We start from the raw sequence: 22,422 nt of genomic DNA on the forward strand, positions 1-22,422 counted from the left end.
TAATCTGGCAATGGGAATAGGCACTACTCCCAGCCCAGTGTGTGCATCAAGCATCTTTTCCTCTAACCCTTTCAAGTGGTTCTTTCCCCAGCCTCAGATAGTTTCAAAAAACTTTTTTTTCCTTCATTGATTTTAGAGAGAGAGGAAAGGAGAGGGAGAGAGAGATAGAAACATCAATGAGAGAGAACATCGATTGGCCGCCTCCTGCATGCCCCCCACTGGGGATCAGGCCCACAACCTGGTTCATGGGTCCTGACCAGGAATCGAACTGGTGACCTCTTGGTGCATGGGTCGACTCTAACCACTGATCCACACCGGCCGGACTCAGGTAGTTTTTTTCACACATGTGTGCTATCAGTACTTTCCTGAATACTAGAAGAGGCCCTACAGGTCTCAGGGGTTCTCCTTCTCCCTGTACAACTCTCTCCTCTCGGGTACTCTGTCTTACGAAGTCTAGCTGCCTTGGTATCCTTGGACTCTCAGCTCTGTCTCCTCAAATTAGGGACTCCACTGAGGTCTGCCTCAGCTTTCCTTCTCTGCACTGCAGTCTGGAAACTCTAGGCAGTAAACTCGGGCTTCATCTCGCCTGTTTTCCTTTGCCATTGGTGGCTTGATGTTCACTGTATCGAAAACCATTGTTTCTGATTTTAGTCCCTCTTTTGGCTGTTTCAGGTGGGAAAGTAAATCTGGTCCCTGTATCTCTATCTTGACTTCTAGAAGTGGCAGTCCAAATAACATACCCACCTGGAACAATTACCACTCAAAACCATTGATGTTGAAATTCTTAAGTTAGGTTGCATACTATTGAACTCAGCACTGAAATCCAGTTTATTCCAGAAGACAGCTATTACCTTGTCTTTATAGCGCTACAGACTTACCCAATAGCTTGGCACTTGGCTGACACTCAGCAAAGCTGGGGTGGATGAATAAACTATTTTGGGCAAACAGCTGTCGATCCACTTGTGGTGTTTTCTTCCAACATTTGTTGATGGGCTTTTGCAATTTTCTTCTTGTCTGTCAGCAGGAAATGAAAGATAGGCAAAATGGAAATTTCTGGGACTTGTTATCCATGATTATAATTATCCCCTAAAATGCACCCATTAAAAAAGCTTATTTACAGGCATGAGGGAACTTTTGGGAATGATGGAAATGTTCTAAAACTGGGTTGTGGTGATGGTTGCATCAGATTACAAAAAGCATTGAATTGTAAACAAAAATAGGTAAATTTTGTGGTATGTAAATTACACCTAAGTAAAGCAGATTTTTAAAAAAGCTTATCTTAAAGATTTCCAAGACATCTTAAGGTGAAAAAGGAGGTTTCTAACTACTTTATATAAACTAAACCCAGCTTCAATTTTTTTTCAAAAGCCTTATATGCTTTGAAATATTACCTTGATTGGGTAGGTGTAGACTATGGTAGACTTGCTTTTTGTCCAGCACACATGTATTGCCTTTGTAATCAGCAATAAAGATCTTAAAAGGAAGATTAAAAATTTATAATTGAGAAAAAATAAAGGGCAATACTAAGAGAGAGAGAAAAAAAAAGTCTATTTCACCCATCCATTTAACAGGATGTTAAATTAGAAAGCCTGTCCAGTCAGTGTGGCTCAGTTGGTTGAGCATCGACCCATGCACCAAGAGGTCGCCAGTTTGATTGCAGTCAGGGCACATGCCCAGGCTGTGGGCCCAATCCCCAGTGGGGGCATGCAGGAGGCGGCCAATCGATGTTCTCTCCCATTGGTGTTTCTCTCTCTCTCCCTCTCCCTTCCTCTCTCTGTAAAATCAAAGAAAAAAGAAATCAGAAAGCCTGAAATCTAGTTCTGTTGTTTGAATTCTGAGCCGAGACGAATTATTTAGCTGCTGGTCATGGTTCCAGAAACCAGTTTTAAGTAATGAACTGAACACTTGGAGCCTAAATCTGAAACTTAAGTGACGCTCTGAAACAATTCTGATAGCGCCGTGGGAACGCTGTCCAAACAGGGGAATCCTTTTACCCTCCCAGCTATCCAGTAAGTGATGACATTCCCTCCCTCCCAGCCAGTCTGACTGGAACCTCTGACAGGCAAGACCACCTCTAATTCTGCATCCTGCGAGGAAGTTGCTGTGCGATACACAGTGACATCACTGGCTTGGCACTTCAGTTTCCTTATCAGTTATAAATAATATGTGTTACTTATTTTCTACGATGATTGGAAGGAAAAATGAGATATAACATTTCATGTTGGACTTCTGGTCAAGACGGTGGCCTAGGTAAATGCAGTATCCGTCCTCCCACAACCACATCAAAGTAACAACTAAACTACAGAACAGCCATCATTCAAAACAGCCTGACGTCAAGCTGAATGGAAGTCCTACAACTACGGAATTAAAGAAGCAGCCACATTGAGACTGGTAGGAGGGCGGAATGGCTGCTCCCTCACCCACATGTGGCAGATAAAAATCAGGAGGACACCTCAGCTGGGAAGGTCCTCCCTGAGGTCTGAGGGGCCCTGTCCCACACCAGGCACCCCCCTCAGGGTTCCAGTGCCAGGAAGAGAATCCCCATGACTTCTGGCTGGAAAAAGCAGAGGGAACTGAGGCTCCGGGAGGCTGAGATTCTGGAGCCCCAGGCAGCTCCTCTTAAAGGGCCTGTGCAGGGACTTACTCAGACTCACTTGCTCTAAGCTTGGAGGGGAGGCAGCTTGAGGGGTGCCAGAGACATACAGGGAAGAACTGAGCTATTTGGCATTGGACTGAGGGCTGGAGAGGGACCTTTCTCCAGGACAAACGTGCTGTCAGAGGCCTTTGTTCTTTTGGTGAGCCCTTCCCTGGGGCGGCAGACAGCCGCCATATCTGGGACTCCAGCAACCTGGCTCACACTGGTAGCCCCGCCCTGCTGACTCCCTGAAGCCCCGCCCCGCCCCACCCAACTTTCAGACCCACCCAAGCTGTTGCCAGTTGCTTCACCATAGGATTGGCCTGTCTTGGATCCTGCTTCAGGTTTTCCTAAATTCTTTTAAACCAGCAGCATCTGGTCTCAGCTAACCCCATACCTCTTGTTAAGTAATACATAGAAACAAACACAGGGAGGCAGCCAAAATGATGAGACAAAGAAACAGGTCCCAAATGAAAGAACAGAACAAAACCCCAAGAAAAGAACTAAGTGAAATGGAGAGAAGCATCCTAACAGATGCTGAGTTCAAAACAATGCTTATAAGGATGCTTAATGGACTTAGAGAGAATCTCAGCGAACTTAGTGAGGGCCTCAAGAGCATAAAAAAGGACAGTCAGAAATAAAGGATGCACAGTCAGAAATGAAGGAAGCACTAACTGAAATAAAGGATAATTTACACAGATTCAATAGTAGAGTAGGTAAAGCCAAGAAGTACACCATTGATTTGGAATACAAGGAAGCAAAACACACCCAATCAGAACAGCAAAAAGAAAAAAGAATCCAAAAAAATGAGGATAGTGTAAGGAGCCTCTGGGACCACTTCAAGCGTGCCAACATTCGCATCTTGGAGGTGCCAGAAGGAGAAGAGAGAGAACAAGAAATCGAAAACCTGTTTGAAACAATAATGGCAGAAAACTTCCCTAACTTGGTGAAGGAAACAGACATACAAGTCCAGGAAGCACAGAGAGTCCCAAACAAGATGAACCCCAAAAGGCCCACACCAAGACACATCATCATCAAAATGCAAAAGGTTCAAGACAAAGAGAGAATCTTAAAAGCAGCAAGAGAAAGGCAGCTAGTTACCTACAAGGGAGTTCCCATAAGGCAGTCAGCTGATTTCTCAAAAGAAACTGCAGGCAAGAAATATTCAGAGTGATGAAAAGCAAGAACCTACAACCAAGATTACTCTATCCTGCAAAGCTGTCATTTAGAATCGATGGCCATATAAAGAGTTTCCCAGACAAGAAAAAACTAAAGGAGTTAATCACCACCAAACCATTATTATATGAAATGTTGAAGGGTCTTTTTGAAGAAAAAGATAAAATATATGAAACAAAATGGCAATGAATACATATCTATCAACAATTGAATCTACAAATAAAATGAACAGGCAGAACAGAAACATTCTCATAGATACAAAGAACATTTTGTTGGTTGCCAGATGGGAGGGGAGGTTGAGGGAATTAAGAAGAACAAATTGGTTGCTAGACTGACAAATCTCAAAGGGAAGGGGGTTGGGGGTTGGAAGAAATAAACCAAAGAACTTATATGCATATGTGCATAACCAATGGACCCAGACAGCAGTATGGGAAAAGGCAGGAGGGGGCTAAAGTGGGGAGGAGGGGGTCATTGGAGGAAAAAATGAGGAACATCTGTAACATTCAACATGAGGAACATTCAACAATAAAGATAAAAACATTTCGTGTTGAACTCAGAAGGAAATTAGGATGTAAAAACAAGTCATATTAAAACAACAGATACTTTATCATCATACCACTGATTTTATTATACTACATTGTATCATACATGCTTTATTTATATGAGATCTCTATCTACTTCAAGCATTCATTCTTACCTTTCAAACGTGTACGTGTAATGATGTTGAACTGCCTAGCATGAGTTGGCTCACAGATGGATTTGACTAAACAGCATTTTCCCATGGCTTTGTGTCACTTTAGAACCTCAGACCTAAGCTGCAGTCCCTTTAGCCATCAATTATTGAATATTCAGTGCTACTACTGACTGGAGTCAGAGCTATTTACCCAGAGTATATAGTTTAGAATTAATAGTCAGCCCTTGCATTTGTCTAATGCATCTCTCTCTAAGGACCAGGTGGATGGTGTACTTTCAAGCTGTACATTGGCACCAGGAGTCAGGAAAGGTTGGCTCTTACAGCCTTCACTTTGCAGATGAAGAGGAGCTTCTCAGAAGCAGCTGGCTTCCTTAGAGAGGCCAAGAGGATGCCATCTAAAAGAAATGCTGGGGAAACTGGCTGGGGCTTCCAAAAATCTGAATATTTTCTTCGAGAAAAAATTAAATGGACCAAAGATTTCATTAAAACAGCTTGCTTTATAACAAAACTGTGGAGGTGTCAGGATGAAATCAGACTGACCAAACAACCAAAACTGTGTATCACCTGATGGATGATTGAAGGGGAGCTTTTTCCATTTCCCCGAATCCTTCTTTTCTTTATTAGCTGATCAAGCAGAAGTTTTCTGTGCCCTCTCCTGGCTTGACTTTGAAACTGCATAATGTGATATTCTTGGTTGGGTTTCTCCTTAGATAAATTCATAGTCTGCCCTCCCTTTCTCATTTTGGACTAGAGAGAGACCAAGAGGATCACTTACTTTGGGGTCTGGATAAAAGTGGTCAGATTAATCAGGCTCCAGATGTCCATTCGACAAGCTGAATAGAGAGTCTAAACAACCAATTTCATGTTCAAATAGTATGTGTTATTTTCTATATTCAAAAATGATGCTATTATTGGGAATAACTCCGTGTGTGTGTGTGTGTGTGTGTGTGTAAAGTATCCCCTGGGGCATTGCTGAGTGTGGAAGTCTATAGGCAAAAGAAGTAGAAAAAAATAGAGATTCAGCCCTGGCCAGTTTGGCTCAGCGGTTAGAGCGTCGGCCTGCGGTCCGGAGAGACCCGGGTTTGGTTCCCGCTAAGGGCACGTACTTCGGTTGCAGTTTGTCCCCGGCCCTGGTTGGTCGTGCGGGTGGCAGCCACTCGATGTGTCCCTTTCACGTTGATGTTTCTCTCTCTCTCTCTTCCTCTCTCTCCCTCCCACTCTATCTGTACAAAAGATGAAAAAATGTCCTCGGGTGAGGATAAAAAAAAAAAAAATAGAGATTTAGACAAACTTTGTTAAAAGTGTTTTCTGAGCACGCTAAAACATATCTGTATTTTTCTTTAGGGCCAGGGAACAGGGAAGGTAAAGGTAAATGGCAGGTGTCTCAGGGAGGCTGGAGTTGCTGCAAGATGATTCATGAGCCTGTGCAAGCACAGACAAGTTCAAAGTGTTGACTCCTCTGTGGGGCCCTTGCATCATGCACTAGGCCAAAGGGAATGCACGTGGGCAGCTGAAATGTACCTGGTGTTTTCCTCATACTCTTTGGCTGTCACAGTTTTTTGGCTGAAACAGTGATCTCCCCAGAACTGCTCTCCACAGCTTCCAGCGGATCTGTTCATTCACTTACTTGGTCACCGAACACTTGTTTTATTACTTGTGTTTTTAGAAGGCACTACACTTAGAGGTTGGCTTGAAGGATAAAGCAGGCATTGGAACTTACAGTTTACTAGCATGGTGCTCTGGAGCCTTTATTCTATCTTGGTACACAGAGAAGATGATACAATTTGCATGTCCCACTGAGGTAACTGGGGGTGGGAGGAAAGCAGATTTAGGGACATTTGTGTGTTTTGGTAAAAAAAAAAAAAAATTTACATTTTCTACTTATTGTATAATTATTATTTGAAACATGAAAGTATTAGAGACAGCATTAAATATTGAGCTTAGCCCAGGTTCGGTTCCCGCTAAGGGCGCGTACCTCGGTTGCAGTTTGTCCCTGGCCCCGGTTGGGTCGTGCGGGTGTAGGCACTCGATGTGTCCCTTTCACGTCGATGTTTCTCTCTCTCTCTCTCCCCCTCCCACTCTAACTGAACAAAAAATGGAAAAATGTCCTCGGGTGAGGATAAAAATAATAATAATAATAATAATAATAAATAAATATTGAGCTTATACAAAATTTCCAAATAAAATATTTTCAAAATTTTAGCTTTCTTCTGTGAATATATTTTTAACATCAGGTTTTGTGCTTGAAATGGCTATACGCAGTGATGATCAGGACTTTTCAAGAAGGGTCCCTTCAAGTTCTTGACAGCCATGAATAATTAGAAACTCAACTAGGTAATAAAATTTTAAAATTTTTGCCTGGCTGGTGTTGCTCAGTGGATTGAGCATCATCCCATGGACTGAGAGGTCCCCATTCAATTCCTGGTCAGAGGCTCTACCCCCAGTAGGGGGCCTGCAGGATTGATGTTTCTCTCTCACATCGATGTTTCTATCTCTCCCTTCCTCTCTCTTTAAAAAATCAATAAAAACATATTTAAAAGATTTTAACATTAAAAAATTCACAAAAGTTAAAATATTTAAAGAAACCTTATTTTTCTTTCATTAACAATTGCACAATTGGAATTTCTTGTGAAAACATGAATGGATTTTAATCCAATCAAACTCGTGTCAAGCATTTGAAAATAATGACAGAGCTCTGATTTAAAGTACGTTCCTTTGCGTTTGATACCCCTTGGTATGTACGCTGTTCGCGGTTTATGGCTAGCTGCAGTCTGTTCTGATTGGTCAATGTCTGTGCCATCTCAGATGGTAAATATTTTTACTCTCACCCGGCCCAGGAGCATTGTTGGAGCAGTCACCCTGAAGTTAGTTTGGACACCAGCCGAAAATGGATGGGAATATCTGATACTATGTGAAGACAGATTTGAGTCAGCCATCTGGGCTGCTCCTACCAGTCTCCTAACCCCTTCGCCCCTACACCTTGAGTTGTTGCTTTTCCTCCTTGGGCTGCTGGGACCCACTCCTCTAGCAGGGCCCCAGGCCCTCGTTCTGAGGCGCAGCAGTGTACCCTGCAGCTGGCTTCTGAGGTGAGTGTCCAGGTGGAGACACAGGGCAAGCAGCAAATGACCCTGACTCTGCTGCCTACTCCTGGGGATCACAGGGCAGGAAGTCAGACTCTGCTCTGCTTGGATCATGCTCTTCTTGGGTTGCCCAGAAGACTGGCCTAGCTGGTGGCCCCAAGAGCCATGGGATCGTTATGTTGTGTCTCATCTGTAACCCAACTGCAGCACACCAGTGTGCTGTGACCACCGGTCAGGACACTCTGCAGTAGAGGAAATAAAACATACAATGACAGTACTACCTATTATTTATCAATGTGTGACTTACAATGCTCTCTCACAGTGGCCCTCATTTAATCCTCATAAGAACAACCAGTAAGGACTATCATCCCATTTTACAGAATAGGAAATAGGTTCAAAAGGGTGAGTTGCTCAGGTTGACTCGCTCAGTCCACACTGCCCTGACCGGGTGCCGCACTGGTGGGCTGAGTTCAACAATAAGTTATTGGAGTGATAGCTTTACTTGAAAGGTTTGGGGGGACAATTTAACTAGCGAATAATATATTTTTATGCTAAAGTAGTTAGGTGTTATGAAATCGAATGAAAACTTTGCACAAATTTACCAGCTCAAACATGAAACTTCAAAGAAACATTGTGCTTAATGGAGGGCAGCTTTGAGCCAGGAACCACTCTCCCCCCCGCCCCCACCCCTGACCTGCAGGAACCGGATGACTTCTCTCTTGCCATCAACGACTGAGATACACTGATTTAACTTTTTTTTCTGACTGCAGGTCCTATACTTATCCCAGGTTTCGAGAGAGTTTCAGAGTGGTTTAAGCATGGGCTTCAGCTGAACACTGGGAGTGTGGAGCTGGGAGCTGGGGGCTGGGGAGGGAGCATCCAGGCAGAGGATAGGGCATAAGCAAAGTTAAGGGGCTGTGGCAGGTGAACAATGCGGGAGGGACACGTACATGGTGATGGGTAGTGGGAAGTACAATGAGAAAGGTGGGCTGGCTCCAGGAAGTGTGATCCGACAGGAAGTCTGTGTGATCCTAGCAGCGGTGAGATGGGGTCAGAAAGCCAGAGGTGGGAAGGCCTGAACCAGAGTAGCAGCAGAGGGAAGGAGAGAGAGCTTGCCTGCAGGAAACCATCAGGACTTACCGAAGGACCGGGCAGAGAGCAGGATCCAAGACGGGGAGGTGGAGTCCCTGGCTGAACTTGCCGCCCACCTGAGGTGCTGTCAGAACATCCAGGTGGGGAGTTAGCAAATGGGCAACAAATTTGGGTTGTGAATGATCTGCCCGTAGGTGAAAACTGTCATCTGGAGGTCAGATAGTGGTAAGGAGAGGAGGGGCCCACCTGGTCAAAGAGGCCACTGGAGGAAAGTTTAACCTAAGGGAGTGCTCAGCAGTAGGGGATGATGGAGAGAGGTTGGAGTCATTGCCACTTGGTGTCTGACATGCAGTAGGCACACAAATATTTGTGAGAAGAATAAAAAAGAAAAACTAGGAGTAAGAAAACTATACACTCAGGACAAACGATATGAAATAGTGGTAGAAGCTGGGTATAGGGGTAAGAGAATAATCAAGAGATTGCTGCATTTGTTCCAGAAAATGTGGGGACCTACTTCCAACCCTGAATGTCCTTATTGACCATTAGGAAACTTTGCCCGGCCCTGCAGAGCGGAGGTCGGTGGGACTTAATGTATGACTTTCCTGTAAAGGTTACAATTTAATGCAAACTGTTGCTTTTCCCACCCAATCTCAACCTCTGGAGGTTAAAAAATATATAATACCACCAAATAGCTCACATAACCTCATGACAAATCACTTACTTTTCCCCGTGTGACTCCCCCCCAACCCCCTTAGCAATAAAGACAGATGAGTGGGCTTGCTGCTAAGGCCTTTTTTTTTTTTTTTTTGTGGTATGTGCCCCTAGCCCCTAGCGGGAACCCAACCCGGCTGGGCCTCTCTGGTCCACAAGTCGATGCTCAACCGCTGAGCCAAACTGGCCAGGGCCTGCTAGGGCCTTTAAAAAAAAGTTTTAGAAAGACTTGCTACTTCCTGAGAATCCCACCCAGACATTTGATACATTATTTATTTTAATGCATTTCTAAGTTTTCTCGCTTGGAAGAAAGTCTTTCCCTTCAAATCTTTCGGGTTTTGAAAAGTATCACTGTGAACCGGGGAAGAAGCTGCCAAGGTCCTTGGGGGCGCAGACACACCTGGACAGTGACGGTGGGAGTGAGTAGGGAGCCCTGGCCTGGCTTAATTCACCGAAGAAGCCAGAGGCCGAAGTCCAGAAAGGGGTGTAGGGAGAGAGAGGCGGGGTCCCTGAGGCCCCTCCCCCGCCCTCCATCGCCGGGCGCCCCTGCCCTTTGAGCCCGGCTCTGGCGCTGGCACTAGCGCCCTGGTCGCTGCGGGCCGGCCGGGTCAGGCGGGAGGGGGCATGCTGCGGCGTCTGGCGTCCCGCTGCGCCCGGGGCCCGGGGGCCGGCGGGGTCGTGCGTCGCCCTGCCGCCGTGCTCTGCGATCACTGCCGCAGTCCCAGCCGCCAGGCCTCCGACGCCCCCCGGAACCAGCCCCTCAGCTCCGAGCTCGTGGCCCGGCCGGTGGGCGTCTGCTCCATGATGCGCTTGCCGGTGCAGACCTCCCCTGAGGGCCTGGACGCCGCGTTCGTCGGGGTGCCCCTGGACACTGGGACCTCCAACCGGCCCGGAGCGAGGTAAGGTCCTACGGACTCAGGGACACGTGGCTGGATAACCTGAGGGCCACCGGGCACGGAAGGCGCCTCCGCTCACCCAGGGTCAGGTTGGAAGCTGGTGCCTGGCTCCCAAGTGCCCCCAATCATTTGAGAGTTGCTTTTCCTCGTCCTTCATCAAGCAACCCCGAGGGCTCCCCACGTGTGGCATCCGTTGGAAAGAAAAGGGTGTCCCGCGGCCGGAACTTTCCATGCCCTGATCCGCAAGCCTTGCTGGCCTGGAGGCTGGGGGGTACCCCCAGCGTCCATGGCAGGAGACATTTGAGAACGGAAGAAGCTGGCTGCCCCTTCCACAAACCTCTAGATGTCATCCGATTCAAGAATTGCCCAAATTAAGGTGCTGGCTGGGTAGCTCAGGCTGTCAAATACACCAAGGTTGCAGCTTCCACCCTCTGGTCAGGGCACATACAAGTCAACCAGTGGTGCATAAATAAGTGGAACAACAAATTGATCTCTCTCTCTCAATAAATAAATAAATAAATAAATAAATAAATAAATAGGCAGGCCCTGGCTGGTTCAGCTCAGTGGTTAGAACATCGGCCCGCGGACCAGAGAGTCCTGGTTCGGTTCCCATTAAAAGCAGGTACTGCGGTTGCAGTTTGTCCCTGGCCCTGGTTGGGGTCATGTGGGTGGCAGCCACTGATGTGTCTCACACACTGATGTTTCTCTTTCTTTCTCTTCCCTTCTCTCTCCCTCCCATTCTGTCTGAAGATAAATGGAAAAAATGTCCTCGGGTGAGGATAAAATAAATAAATAAATAAAATAACAAGCAAACAAACAAACAAATAAAAAAGAATTGCTCAAATTAAGGCAATTTTTCTAAATTCAAATTAGAGGAAGTAAAATTCATTTTCCCAATTATTGAGCTTCAGCTATTTCTGATTCAGCTCAGCAACAATACATCTGACTGCTGGTCTAAATGATAAATGCTACCATCTATTAAAAGTCTACTAAGTGCAAGGCACTTTGCATAGATAATCTCATTTGACTCAACAGTGGGGTACAGTAAATATCATTATTATATTACAGATTCCGAAACTATCCAATACCATTTAGTAAATTGGTGATAGGTGGGCTCCTGGATCTGTGCCTTTAATCTCTTCAATGTGCCACCTGGAACAGTGGTTCTCAACCAGGGTTATTCTGCCCCCCAGGGGACATTTGGCAGTGTCTGGAGGCATTTTTGTGGTCAGAACTGGGGGGGAAGTGGTGCTACTGGCACCAGGGATGCTGCTAAACATCCTCCAATGCTCAAGATACCCCCCCCCCATAACATCGAGCCCCAAATGTCACCAGTGCAGAGGCTGACAGACCCTCTCCCTAGGCGGGGCCTCTAAGCCTTTAGGGATGCTCACGGATGGTCTTCTTTTTCCAGATTTGGACCCCGCCGAATCCGGGAAGAATCAGTGTTGCTTCGGACAATCAACCCTAGCACGGGGGCCCTCCCCTTCCAGTCCCTCATGGTTGCAGACCTAGGCGATGTGAACGTCAATCTTTACAACCTTCAGGACAGCTGCCGCCTAATTCGAGAGGCCTATCAGAAAATCGTGGCCGCTGGCTGTGTTCCTCTGACCTTGGGTAATGGCACCTGCAAGAGCAAGTGCAGGTCACTGTGCTCAGGGATAATTTATCATGGGCTGTAGAACAGCTACTTCTCCAGGGCAAGCCACTGTGACTGTGGAGACAGTAGGATAGAGACCATTATTAATTCATGCATTTTCACCCCTGGGGAGAGGATATTTAAATGCTGGACTAGTATGACAGAAAGGATTGGATTAGGGTGAAGCAAGTGAGGCATTTGCCTCTGTGCACAATTTAAGAAGTGCCTCACAAGGCCATGGTAAGCATTACTGATTTTCCCCTTTTGCCTCAGGCTCCACTATGACTCAGAGCAGCACAGTTCCTGGTCCCATCTTTCTTTAAAATTTGTCATGGATTTTTTTTTTTTTTTGAGAGTACATGTATTAAAGCTGGGGACAGTGAAACAAGGAAGGGCTTAGGATAGAAGCAGCAACAGGAGGGCCTAGATGGGGCGACTTTGGCTCTCTACAAATGTTATAGGAAAGAAATAGCCAGGGCGGGGCTGCTGTCAGCTCACTGGGAAGTCAGAGAGAAGGGGCCTAGGAGACAGGCTCAGGGGTTAACCAGGGATGAGCTGCCGCTGCCCATTGCTCCCCTGGTTGCAAGTCTCATGGGAACGCTGAGTTTAGGAGATGGATGTCCCAGAGGGAAGAAAGGAGTGGACGTGCTCCTGAGAGGGAGAGTGTGCCTATCGTGGACTTGTTTGCATGAAGTTTTTATATTTTCAAATGGGACCTTAAAAGAGTATTTATCATGATCACTGAGTCTTTTGGCATCCCTTACACTTTACATCACCCACCTCACCCACTTCACCTTTGTCCCAGCTCTGGATCCCAGGCCTGCGGAAAGCTGCCAACAGGGGTTCACTGTGACTTTTGAACTATTTCAAGGACATTGTGTTAATGACTCCGAGAGAACTGCCCAGGGTGGTTTCCTCCTCGTCAGTGTCTATATCAAGGTATCCAGAGTTTCCCCTTCTGATCTCCACCCCTCCCACTCTCACTGTAGCATTTACTTCTCTTCTGGTTCACAAATAGTTAAAATGACACAGATCTTTTTCTAAATAGCAAATTAATTCTTGCCAAATTAGAGAGCCTGGCCTACAGAGCATAGTGGTTTCTGGATGGCCTGGTTTGACATCTCAGCTCCACCTCCCCTAGCTGTTTCTGCCCCATTTTCTCATCTGTAAAATGGGAATAATAACAACACCTACCACATTCTGTTGTGGGAGGGACATGTCATGAAAATGCATACGAAAGGCCCAGCATTGTGCTTGGCATATTTTGAGCTTCAATCAATGTTAGCTATTATTATTAATAAGTATGCATAGTAATACTTTTCTGGGCTTGTACTGTCCAATACAGTAGCCACTGCTGCATGGCTATTAAAATTAAAATTAATTTTAACTTAAATTATTATTTAGATAATGTAATCACTGCTTTAAATAAAATAAAAAATTCAGTTCCTCAGTTGCATGAGCCCATTTTTTTAAAAACATTTTTTTCCTTTATTGACTTTAGAAAGAGAGGGAGAGGGAGAGAGATAGAAGCATCAATGAGAGAGAACATCGATTGGCTGCCTCCTGCATGCCTCCCACTGGGGATTGGGCCCACAACCTGGGCATGTGCCCTGACCGGGAATGGAACGGGTGACCTCTTGGTGCATGGGTCGACACTCAACCACTGAGCCACACCGGCCAGGCACATGAACCCACTTTAATGCCACATGTGATTAGTGGCCACCATGTTGGCCAGTGCATTTATAGAACATGTCCATCACTACAGAAAGTTCTATTGAGCAGAGATGTTCTGGGCATTTTACCTGTAAACCTTACTTTGTTTAATTTCTTCTTTTAAATGACAATGTAACTTCAAATACCCAGTGTCCCTTTCCCCACTGAACAAAATCTTATTTTAGCTGTAGTTCTTCACTCTGATGGAAGGGGCGGCAGAATTGGGCAAACTGAAGATTGTTCTATGTAATACCCAGCCCTGTAGTCTTATCCACGTTCCAGATATTTTCTTCTTTTTTCTCTTTGCAGGCGGAGATCACACAATCACATATCCTATATTGCAAGCCATGGCAAAAAAGTAAGTCCCAAATGTCTGGGCCCAAGCAAGGTTTCGAAATTCTGGAGCTGGGGAGTGAGTTGTTTGCGGATAGATGGCATCAGGTGACCTCTGCTGGCTCAGGTTATTGGGGGAGATAGGAACTTCCCGGCTGAGTTGCTTCTGTGGATCAAAATGAAGGTCGGGCTCCAGGTGTCTCTGTCAGTCACCAGCTAGAAGTCCAGACTATTATTAACACTTCTGGCCAACCCTCCCTCGCCCTAGTTCTGCTCTGGGATGCATGCTCAGCATTCGCCTCTGTTTTGGGAAGATGAGCCCACAACCCCGGTTAACTTGTTTCTGTTTTGCTCAAAGGCCAAACCCAAACACTGCCGGGCTCAATGGTGCTGCCTGCGGAGGAGAGGCCCTGGTTTTTCCTGCAAGGGCCTCTTTCCCAGAAGGGCTGGGAGGAGCTGGCTCACCCAGCAGCACAAGTCTACCAGGGACTGATTAACTTGGGTGAATTCGTTTGAGACAGAGACAGATGGGCCAAGTCAGTGGCAGCTCCAGAATTCATAGATGGGAAAGACATGCGGGTGGAATTCTGCCTGGGGGGTGGGCACAGTCTTTTCCCGGAGCTGTGTTTGCCTAGTATTGTTTTGGACTGTATGTTTCTTTTGGGTGGCTAGCGGTGTTGATGGAGATTATGACGAGAGAGCTGGGTCCAAGCTGCTTCTTGATGAAGGCCAGCTGAGCTTGCCCTTCGTTGTCATCCACCCAGCTCTCTCCATCTGTGAGGAAAATTCTGGGTGATAGGGAGTGGGTGGAAGCTAAAGCACATGTCTATTTTCGGCCCGACTTCTCTGAGTTCATTGCTCTGAGATTCGAAATCACTGGAAGACAGAAACCAGTTGCAAGGCCCACAGCTGATGCTAGGTCTTCCCTCCTTGGCTATGAACCGTCGCCCAGTTCTGGTGGCCTGGAGGGTGGCTGTGCTCAGTCCCGGTGAGGAGGCCTGGCCTCTGAGCTGCCTGTTGTCATCAGGCATGGCCCTGTGGGGCTGCTGCACGTGGATGCTCACATGGACACGGCTGACAAGGCCCTCGGAGAGAAGATCTATCACGGGACGCCCTTCCGCCGGTGCGTGGAGGAGAAACTTCTGGACTGTAAGCGCGTAGTACAGATTGGCATCAGGGGCTCTTCCATGACCGTGGATCCCTACAGATACAGCCGGAGCCAGGTGACTGACCCATCGCCCCTCCCTCCCTGCCTGCAAAGTGCCGTCTCCAGTGCTCACTCAGTGGCCGCCATGGATTCCGTAGGGGCGCTAAGTGCGGAAACGGGGAGGGAAGCCCAGTGGGTCGTGTGGAGCAGAGAGGAGGGAGGATGTTAGTTCACGAGGCAGAGGAGGCCACTTATTGCTGGCTGGGGAGACGAGCAGAAACGAGCCAACCCCTGGATGGTGCTGGCTTGGAAAAGAGCTGGGGAGGTCCAAACCCAAGGCCAGTGGCCCCCTTAGTTCTCGTCTTCATACCCGCTTGGCAGAGTGGCTCCCAGGGGAACACATAGGACATGATGCAACAGGAAAGACCCAAGCGCCCGTGCACAGGCCCGTCTTCTGGACGGAGCGGTTCAGGAAGTGCCAGCAGGAGCGGTCCTGAGTTTCTCCCTCTTGCTTTAGCCAAGCTCCTCCCTGATCCTGTCTCCAGATCAGCTTTGACTTCCTCCCTGCCTTACCTGTCCTCGGCCTTCCCTTCCTCACCTGTAAAGTGGGGGTGATCGTTCCCCCCTCATGAAGGCGGAGCATGGGGTGGCCATGCAGAAGCCTGACCCCCGCCCTTCGATGCCCCCGCCGCAGGGCTTCCGGGTGGTCCTGGCTGAAGACTGCTGGATGAAGTCGCTGGTCCCTCTGATGGCGGAAGTGAGGCAGCAAATGGGAGGCAAACCCATTTATATCAGCTTTGACATCGACGGCTTGGATCCTGCCTATGCCCCGGGCACAGGGACACCTGAAATTGCTGGGCTCACCCCTAGTCAGGTACGGAGGCTCCAGCAGTGACCTAGGGGTGGGGGATTTTAACTCCCTGCTTTCCTGGGCCCTTAGCGGGAACCAAACCCGGGTCTCTCTGGACCGCAGGCCGATGCTCTAACCGCTGAGCCAAACCGGCCAGGGCTGAAAACACATTTTTAAAGTGTGTATCACCAGCTACTAAGGAAGTTCAAGACTTTTAGAAATACCCAAATAATTTCCCATAGGGTGTGCTGAGCATAAAGGCAGGGAGGCAGAACTGGAGTGTGGTTGTAACAAGATGGTGAGCTCCAGGAGATAGGGGCCTTTGTTTTGTTCACCACCCTATCCCTGGAGCCTAGAACCGTGTCTAACATATAAATAGTAGGTACTAAAATATTTGTTTCTAAATTGATTTGAGAGAAGGAGAGAGAGAGGGAGGGAGAGAGCGGGGAGAGAGAGAGAAATATCAATATCAATTGGTTGCCTCCTTCTTGTACATGCCTCAACTGGGGATTGAACCCACAAGCAGGGTATGTGCCCTGACCAGGAATTGAACCCACCACCGTTTGGTGTACGGGATGATGCTCCAACCAGCTGAGCCACACCAGCCAGTGCTGATTCCTACGAGGAAATGAATGAAGACTGCTTAAACCTAATGGATTATCTCATGTCCTGAAAGAAAGGATGGTCAGAGAGATTTCCGAAACACAATCCTCATTCCGCAGCTTCCTCAGCTTCTCATCCTTCTGGGCTTTTCACCTGCGCAACGGAAACTCCTTCAGACAAAGCGAGTCTTCCTACAGTCCCCCACTGATCCTGTCTTCCCGCCATGTCTAATTACGGGTACTTCTTCGTCTTGGTGCCTTTTCCCTCTGCCTAGGCTGCCCTCCCCCCGCTCGTCTGCTTCGTCAACTTCTTGAGCCAAGTGTGTCCACCTTGGGGAGGCCTTCCCCCACCTCTTCGGGCTTTTACATGCTCCTATCCTATTCTCCATTTGCTTTTCTTGAAGTCCTTAAGGCATGACATTGAAATGATTCGTTTGCTTGTCCTCATCACCACACTGTGGAGCCCTCAGGAGCAGAGACTGTGCATTGGTCATTTGTGATGCCCACCGGTGTGCCTGGCAGTCAGTCAATGTTTACTGAGGGAAAGCAGTAGTTCCAAGTCGGAAGGTGGACATGCACTGGGAGAAATCCACAGGCCTCCACGGCTTGCTTTTCACTGCCAATGATCACCACTGTGCTTGCTCGTGGACAGGCTCTGGAGATCATCCGGGGTTGTCAAGGCCTGAACGTGGTGGGCTGTGACCTTGTGGAAGTTTCACCGCCATATGATCCTTTTGGTGAGTAAACAAGAACTCTGTGATCCACAGGCAGCTGCTAGTTTAAATTATGCTAATCTAATTAATAGGCAGCAGATGGATGGGTCCTTCTGTGTAACTCGGGAACCTGCTGAGTCTGTCCTATAGTGAAGAAAATAAACCTACCATTGCATACCTTACAAACAGGAGCTAATGAGCCCTAACAAAACCCCTGGGAGGTCGCTAGGTATTATTAGCTTGCCCACCAGTCAGCAAAAGAAAGAAGCCAGCCTGCAGTTTCGTGACAGGGTGGCACACTGCCATCCTCCCGATATTTCATGGAAAAGTGAATTCCCAAAGGATAAATAGTAATTAATATTAATAAAGTGCAGAGTTAGCTGGCTTAGGAGAGGTACTCAAAGCAGATGCCATCCCAATAATTTTAATTTAGAAAACCTAACAGAGTTAGGCCTGTTAGCCTCAGAGGGTAGGTAATAAATACATGCACACCATTATTATAGATTTTCTTCTGGGGCAAATCTGTTCTCAGAGTAAACAACCTTCTGCATTTAAAAATACTATTTCCAAATGACGGACGGACAGAGTGCCCGGGAAAGCACGTCCGTAGGGTGGCTGGGCAGCCATGAAGAGTATGGAAGGCGGGGCCCTGGAAAGGAAGACCAAGGGCAGAAGGCAGAGCAGTCCTGAGGGGCGTGGCCTGGAGGTGGTCTTCAAGTTGGGTTTTACTTCTTTGTAGGAAACACGGCCCTCCTGGCGGCCAACCTGCTGTTCGAGATGCTGTGTGTTCTCCCCAAAGTGAGAGTCATCTGAACCTTGTGCTCTTCAGCGTAAAATAACAGATTGCAACAATGACAAATTCTCAATCACTTATGGAGCAAGCAGTCAGTACGAAAGAGTTTATGCCAATAAAGCCTTCTGCTCAAAGTATGTGGTGGCTGTAAAAGCAGAGCATAAAGCAGAACTCTGATCCAAACAGCTAATATTTCTAAGGCATTTGAATTAACTTAAAAAAAAAAAAGCAGCACTTGTGCTGTGCTGATTTTTTCCTTTAATGAAAGATAAAGGTGGAGGATAAAGGTGGACAGGATGGAGAATTTAGTTCAAAGTTATCTAAACATTGGATGAATGAAATAGAAAAAGTATAAACTTTCCATATTTCTATAGTATCTTCCTTTATTTTATTATCATTATTATTTTTGGTATGTGCCCCTAGTGGTAACCGAACCTGGGACTCTCTGCTCTGCAGGCTGGTGCTCCAACCACTGAGCCAAACCAGCCAGGGCTGTTTTTTTTTGTTGTTGTTTTGTTTTGTTTTGATAGTATGTTCCTTTAAAGTAGAGCTCCTCCTCAGAGGACTTGTGGGCTGCATCTTGGTTTTAGGGCCATTGTGAACAAAACGTTTGAAACAAAGTAATAAATTCCCTGCTCAAAAGCTCTTCTAAACCAGAAGGCAGCAGCCGGCCTCTGAAGAGACCTTCCTTCAGCCCGCTTTGCATTATCTGCTCTTCCAGCTGCCACCCCCATGGTGACAGTAGTTCCCGACATCTGCAGTGACAAGTGCTGATATCAAGCATGTGCTGAGTTACACGCAAATTCAGTTTTGCTGATAGTGTGTCCGTGATCAAATCATCATCTCGTAATGCAGGAGCTAGCCATACCCATCACACATTAAAATAGTTTATTTCTGTTTCCAGTCGGTAATATTCTTAAAACATATATAACATCAGCTTTAGTGCCTGTTCACAATACAAAACAAAAACAACATAAAAAAGACACCATTTATTTGCCAAATAAGTTATTTGTTCCTAAGAGTATCAAAAGTGCAAAATATTCACTTTCTTTTCGGATCTGACTCGAAAGTATAATTATTCTCCTTGACAAACTGAACAGAGTCAGCAGCTGCCACACTGCGTTTGTTTTCAAGGGACAATGGCAGGTATTTGGATATGAGCAACATTTCATTTGGTAAAATGTTTTGCATTAGTTTTTAAAGAATTTTCCCTAAAAAAAGTTTGTTTGCTTCCAATCCTATTTCCCAAACAAAGCAAATCACTTCCCACGCGTTTAGATGCCATTTCTCTTTATAGCAGGAAAACATTTAGGTACTGAAAGAGGAGAAAATCAACCTATTATTTGAAAGTCACTACCAGGTTCTCATGGTCAGTAAGCGATGGCAGCGAGACCACGGAGCCCGTGGAAGTCAGGGCGGTCTGCTCGGTGAAATCGATTAGCTGGGGCTGGCGACCTCTGTTAGACAAATCGTGCCACTGACACCTTGGCAATAAAAAAATATTTTTTTAATGGGCGTGTATTCTACAAAGACTTTTAAGACCAGTTTTCATCTCCATCTGCTACACATGATGCATAGTTTCTATCAACCAGAAAAACCTACCCTCTAAAATCATCAATGTTGTCTTTTTAAGGTACATTTTCGAAGACTAGAAAGTTAAAACCAAAGCTGGTGTGATTCCACACACCAGGAAGATAAATGGTGGCATAGGCTGAGCATGACAATAGCTCGTACATTTGACACAAAAGTAAACAAATCAATGGAAACAACATTCAGGAGGAAAGGCTTGTGAGGCCAAGGGTCAGGTTCATTTTAAAATAAGAGCTCCTGCCCTGGCCGGTTTGGCTCAGCGGTTGGAGCATTGGCCCATGGACCAGAGAGTCCCGGGTTCGGTTCCCACTAAGGGCACATACCTCGGTTGCAGTTTGTCCCCGGCCCCAGTTGGGGTCATGTGGGTGGCAACCACTCGATGTGTCTCTCTCACATCGATGCTTCTCTCTCTCTCTTCCTCCCCCTCTAGCTGCAAAAATGTGCTCAGGTGATGATTAAAAAAAAAAAGATAAAATAAGAGCTCCCGCCCAGCTGGTGTGGCTCAGCAGTTGAGCATCATCCCATGGACTGAGAGGTCCTGGTTTGATTCCCGGTTAGGGAACATGCCCAGTTTGGGGGATCGATCCCCAGTAGGGGGTGTGTGGGAGGCAGCCAATCGATGTATCTCTCTCACATGGATGTTTCTAGCTCTCCCTTCCTCTCTCTCTAAAAAATCAATAAAAACATATTTAAAAAAATAAAATAAGAGCTCCCCAGTGTCCTCTTAGCAGACATATCTGTCCTAAAGAGATCTGTAGAAGATTTTTTGGACTGAAGTATTTGCCAGGAATGTTTTAATCCTATTATCACTTTCCTTTCTTAGTACAAATGGAAGGTACAGCTGTCTAAAGATGCTTTTAATTTTAATGATAAAATTTTTTTTTTATCCTCATCTGAGGACATTTTTCCATTTTTTTTGTTCAGATAGAGTGGGAGGGAGAGAGAGGAAGAGAGAGAGAGAAACATTGATGTGAAAGGGACACATCGAGTGGCTGCCACCCGCACAACCCAACCAGGGCTGGGGACAAACTACAACCGAGGTACATGCCCTTAGTGGGAACTGAACCCGGGTCTCTCTGGGCTGCAGGCCAATGCTCCAACCGCTGAGCAAAACTGTCCAGGGCTTAATGATACAATTTTTGTTTGTTATTTTGTTAATCCTTACCCGAGGATACTTTCCCATTGATTTTTAGATAGAGTGGAAGGGAGGGAGGGAGGGAGGGAGAGAAAGACATTGGATTGGTTGCCTCTCACATGACCCCAACCAGGGTCGGGGATTAATTCTGCAACCCAGGTACATGCCCTTGACCGGGAATTGAACCCAAGACCCTCTGGTTCGACACTCTAACCACTGAGCCAAACAGGCCAGGGTGATAAAAAATTTTTTTTTATCCTCACTCAAGAACATTTTTCCATTTTTTGTTCAAATAGAGTGGGAAGGAGGAAGAGAGAGAGAGAGAGAGAGAGAGAGAGAAAGAGAGAGAGAGAGAGAAACATTGACGTGAAAGGGACATATCAAGTGGTTACCACCCGCACAACCCAACCAGGGCTGGGGACAAACTGCAACTGAGTTACATGCCCTTAGCAGGAACCGAACCCGGGTCTCTCTGTACCGCAGGCTGACGCTCTAACCACTGAGCAAAACCGGCCAGGGTGATAAAATTTTTTTAAATGAACAAATCTGGGGAGGTTTTTACCTTTCAGAAATTATGGTCAGGAATCCCATTAGTACCAGAAATTAAAAATAAAAACCTACCATGAAACCAAAATATATTCATTTAGCAACCTGGCCATAAAAGACCCAGAATATAATTTTGAGAACAGGTGTATCAAGAAGTCAAATGAGCCCTGGCCAGTTGCTCAGTGGTTAGGGCATCGGCCTACGGACAAGGGAGTCCCGGGTTTGGTTCCCACTAAAGGCACGTACCTCGGTTGCAGTTTGTCCCTGGCACTGGTTAGGGTCGTGTGGGTGGCGATCACTCGATGTGTCTCTCTCACGTTGATGTTTCTCTCTCTCTCTTCCTCCCTCTCTCCCTCCTGCTCTACCTGAAGATAAATGCAAAAATGTCCTCAGGTGACGATAAAAAAAAAGAAGAAGCTAAATGAGCCCTGGCCGGTTTGGCTCAGCGTTTAGAGCATCAGCCCTTGGACCAATGAGTCGCGGGTTCAATTCCGGTTAAGGGCATGTACCTAAGTTGTGGTTTGTCACTGGGTCTGGTTGGGGTCGCGTGGGAGGCAACCAGTCGGTGTGGCTCTATCACATCGATGTTTCTCTCTCTCTCTCTCCCCCTCCCTCCCACGCTGTCTGATAATAAGTAGAAAAATATCCTCAGGTGAGGAATAAAAAAAAAGAAGCGAAATGAATTCCATGATCACTTCTACCTGGTCAGGGGCCATGAGCTATGGCAATCAGAGTAAGCGTCCACTTTCAGAGGACCGTGTGGAAAAATGAAGCCTGGCCATGATTTCTTTCTTTTCTTTTTTTTTTTATAAAGCTATAGAGTCCATGAAAACTATAGAAATTCCTGGGCTCAAATACTTGACTACTTGTCACTGTAGCTCAATATTTAAGTTATTCAGGATCCAAATGGTTTAATTTAAAGCAGTTATGATTAAAAAGAATAACTAAGTTATTTTGTCCCGTCACTGACTTTGACCTTTCACTTCACAAACCGCCTCTGAAGGGCACTTTGCTCCGACACTGGGACGGCCACCCCGAGGCTGCCGAAGCTCCGCCGGCGCCTGGCCCTGCAACGCG

The 22,422-nt window shown here is 46.5% G+C and overlaps 1 protein-coding gene and 1 long non-coding RNA gene across 2 annotated transcripts in view; one reads left to right on the forward strand and one right to left on the reverse strand.

Moving 5' to 3' along the window:
- Nucleotides 1-1,474, reverse strand: part of LOC118626100 — a 2,509-nt gene extending 1,035 nt beyond the window's left edge. The window contains exons 1-2 of the long non-coding RNA XR_004958867.1: nucleotides 1,392-1,474; nucleotides 879-1,014 (exon numbers count right to left, since the gene is read on the reverse strand). This is a non-coding gene — a long non-coding RNA (uncharacterized LOC118626100). The remainder of the gene's footprint in view (nucleotides 1-878; nucleotides 1,015-1,391) is intronic.
- Nucleotides 1,475-9,967: 8,493 nt separating this feature from the next.
- Nucleotides 9,968-22,369, forward strand: AGMAT (agmatinase). The gene is made up of 8 exons (XM_036256456.1): nucleotides 9,968-10,287; nucleotides 11,699-11,901; nucleotides 13,946-13,994; nucleotides 14,997-15,192; nucleotides 15,811-15,990; nucleotides 17,221-17,305; nucleotides 18,021-18,165; nucleotides 22,349-22,369. Exons 1-7 carry the CDS (start codon nucleotides 10,013-10,015, stop codon nucleotides 18,092-18,094), a joined length of 1,062 nt encoding a protein of 353 aa, XP_036112349.1. The 5' UTR covers nucleotides 9,968-10,012; the 3' UTR covers nucleotides 18,095-18,165; nucleotides 22,349-22,369.
- Nucleotides 22,370-22,422: the final 53 nt, after the last annotated feature.

This window comes from Molossus molossus, unplaced genomic scaffold, assembly GCF_014108415.1.
Source record: "Molossus molossus isolate mMolMol1 unplaced genomic scaffold, mMolMol1.p scaffold_m16_p_12, whole genome shotgun sequence".
Lineage (NCBI taxonomy): Eukaryota > Metazoa > Chordata > Mammalia > Chiroptera > Molossidae > Molossus > Molossus molossus.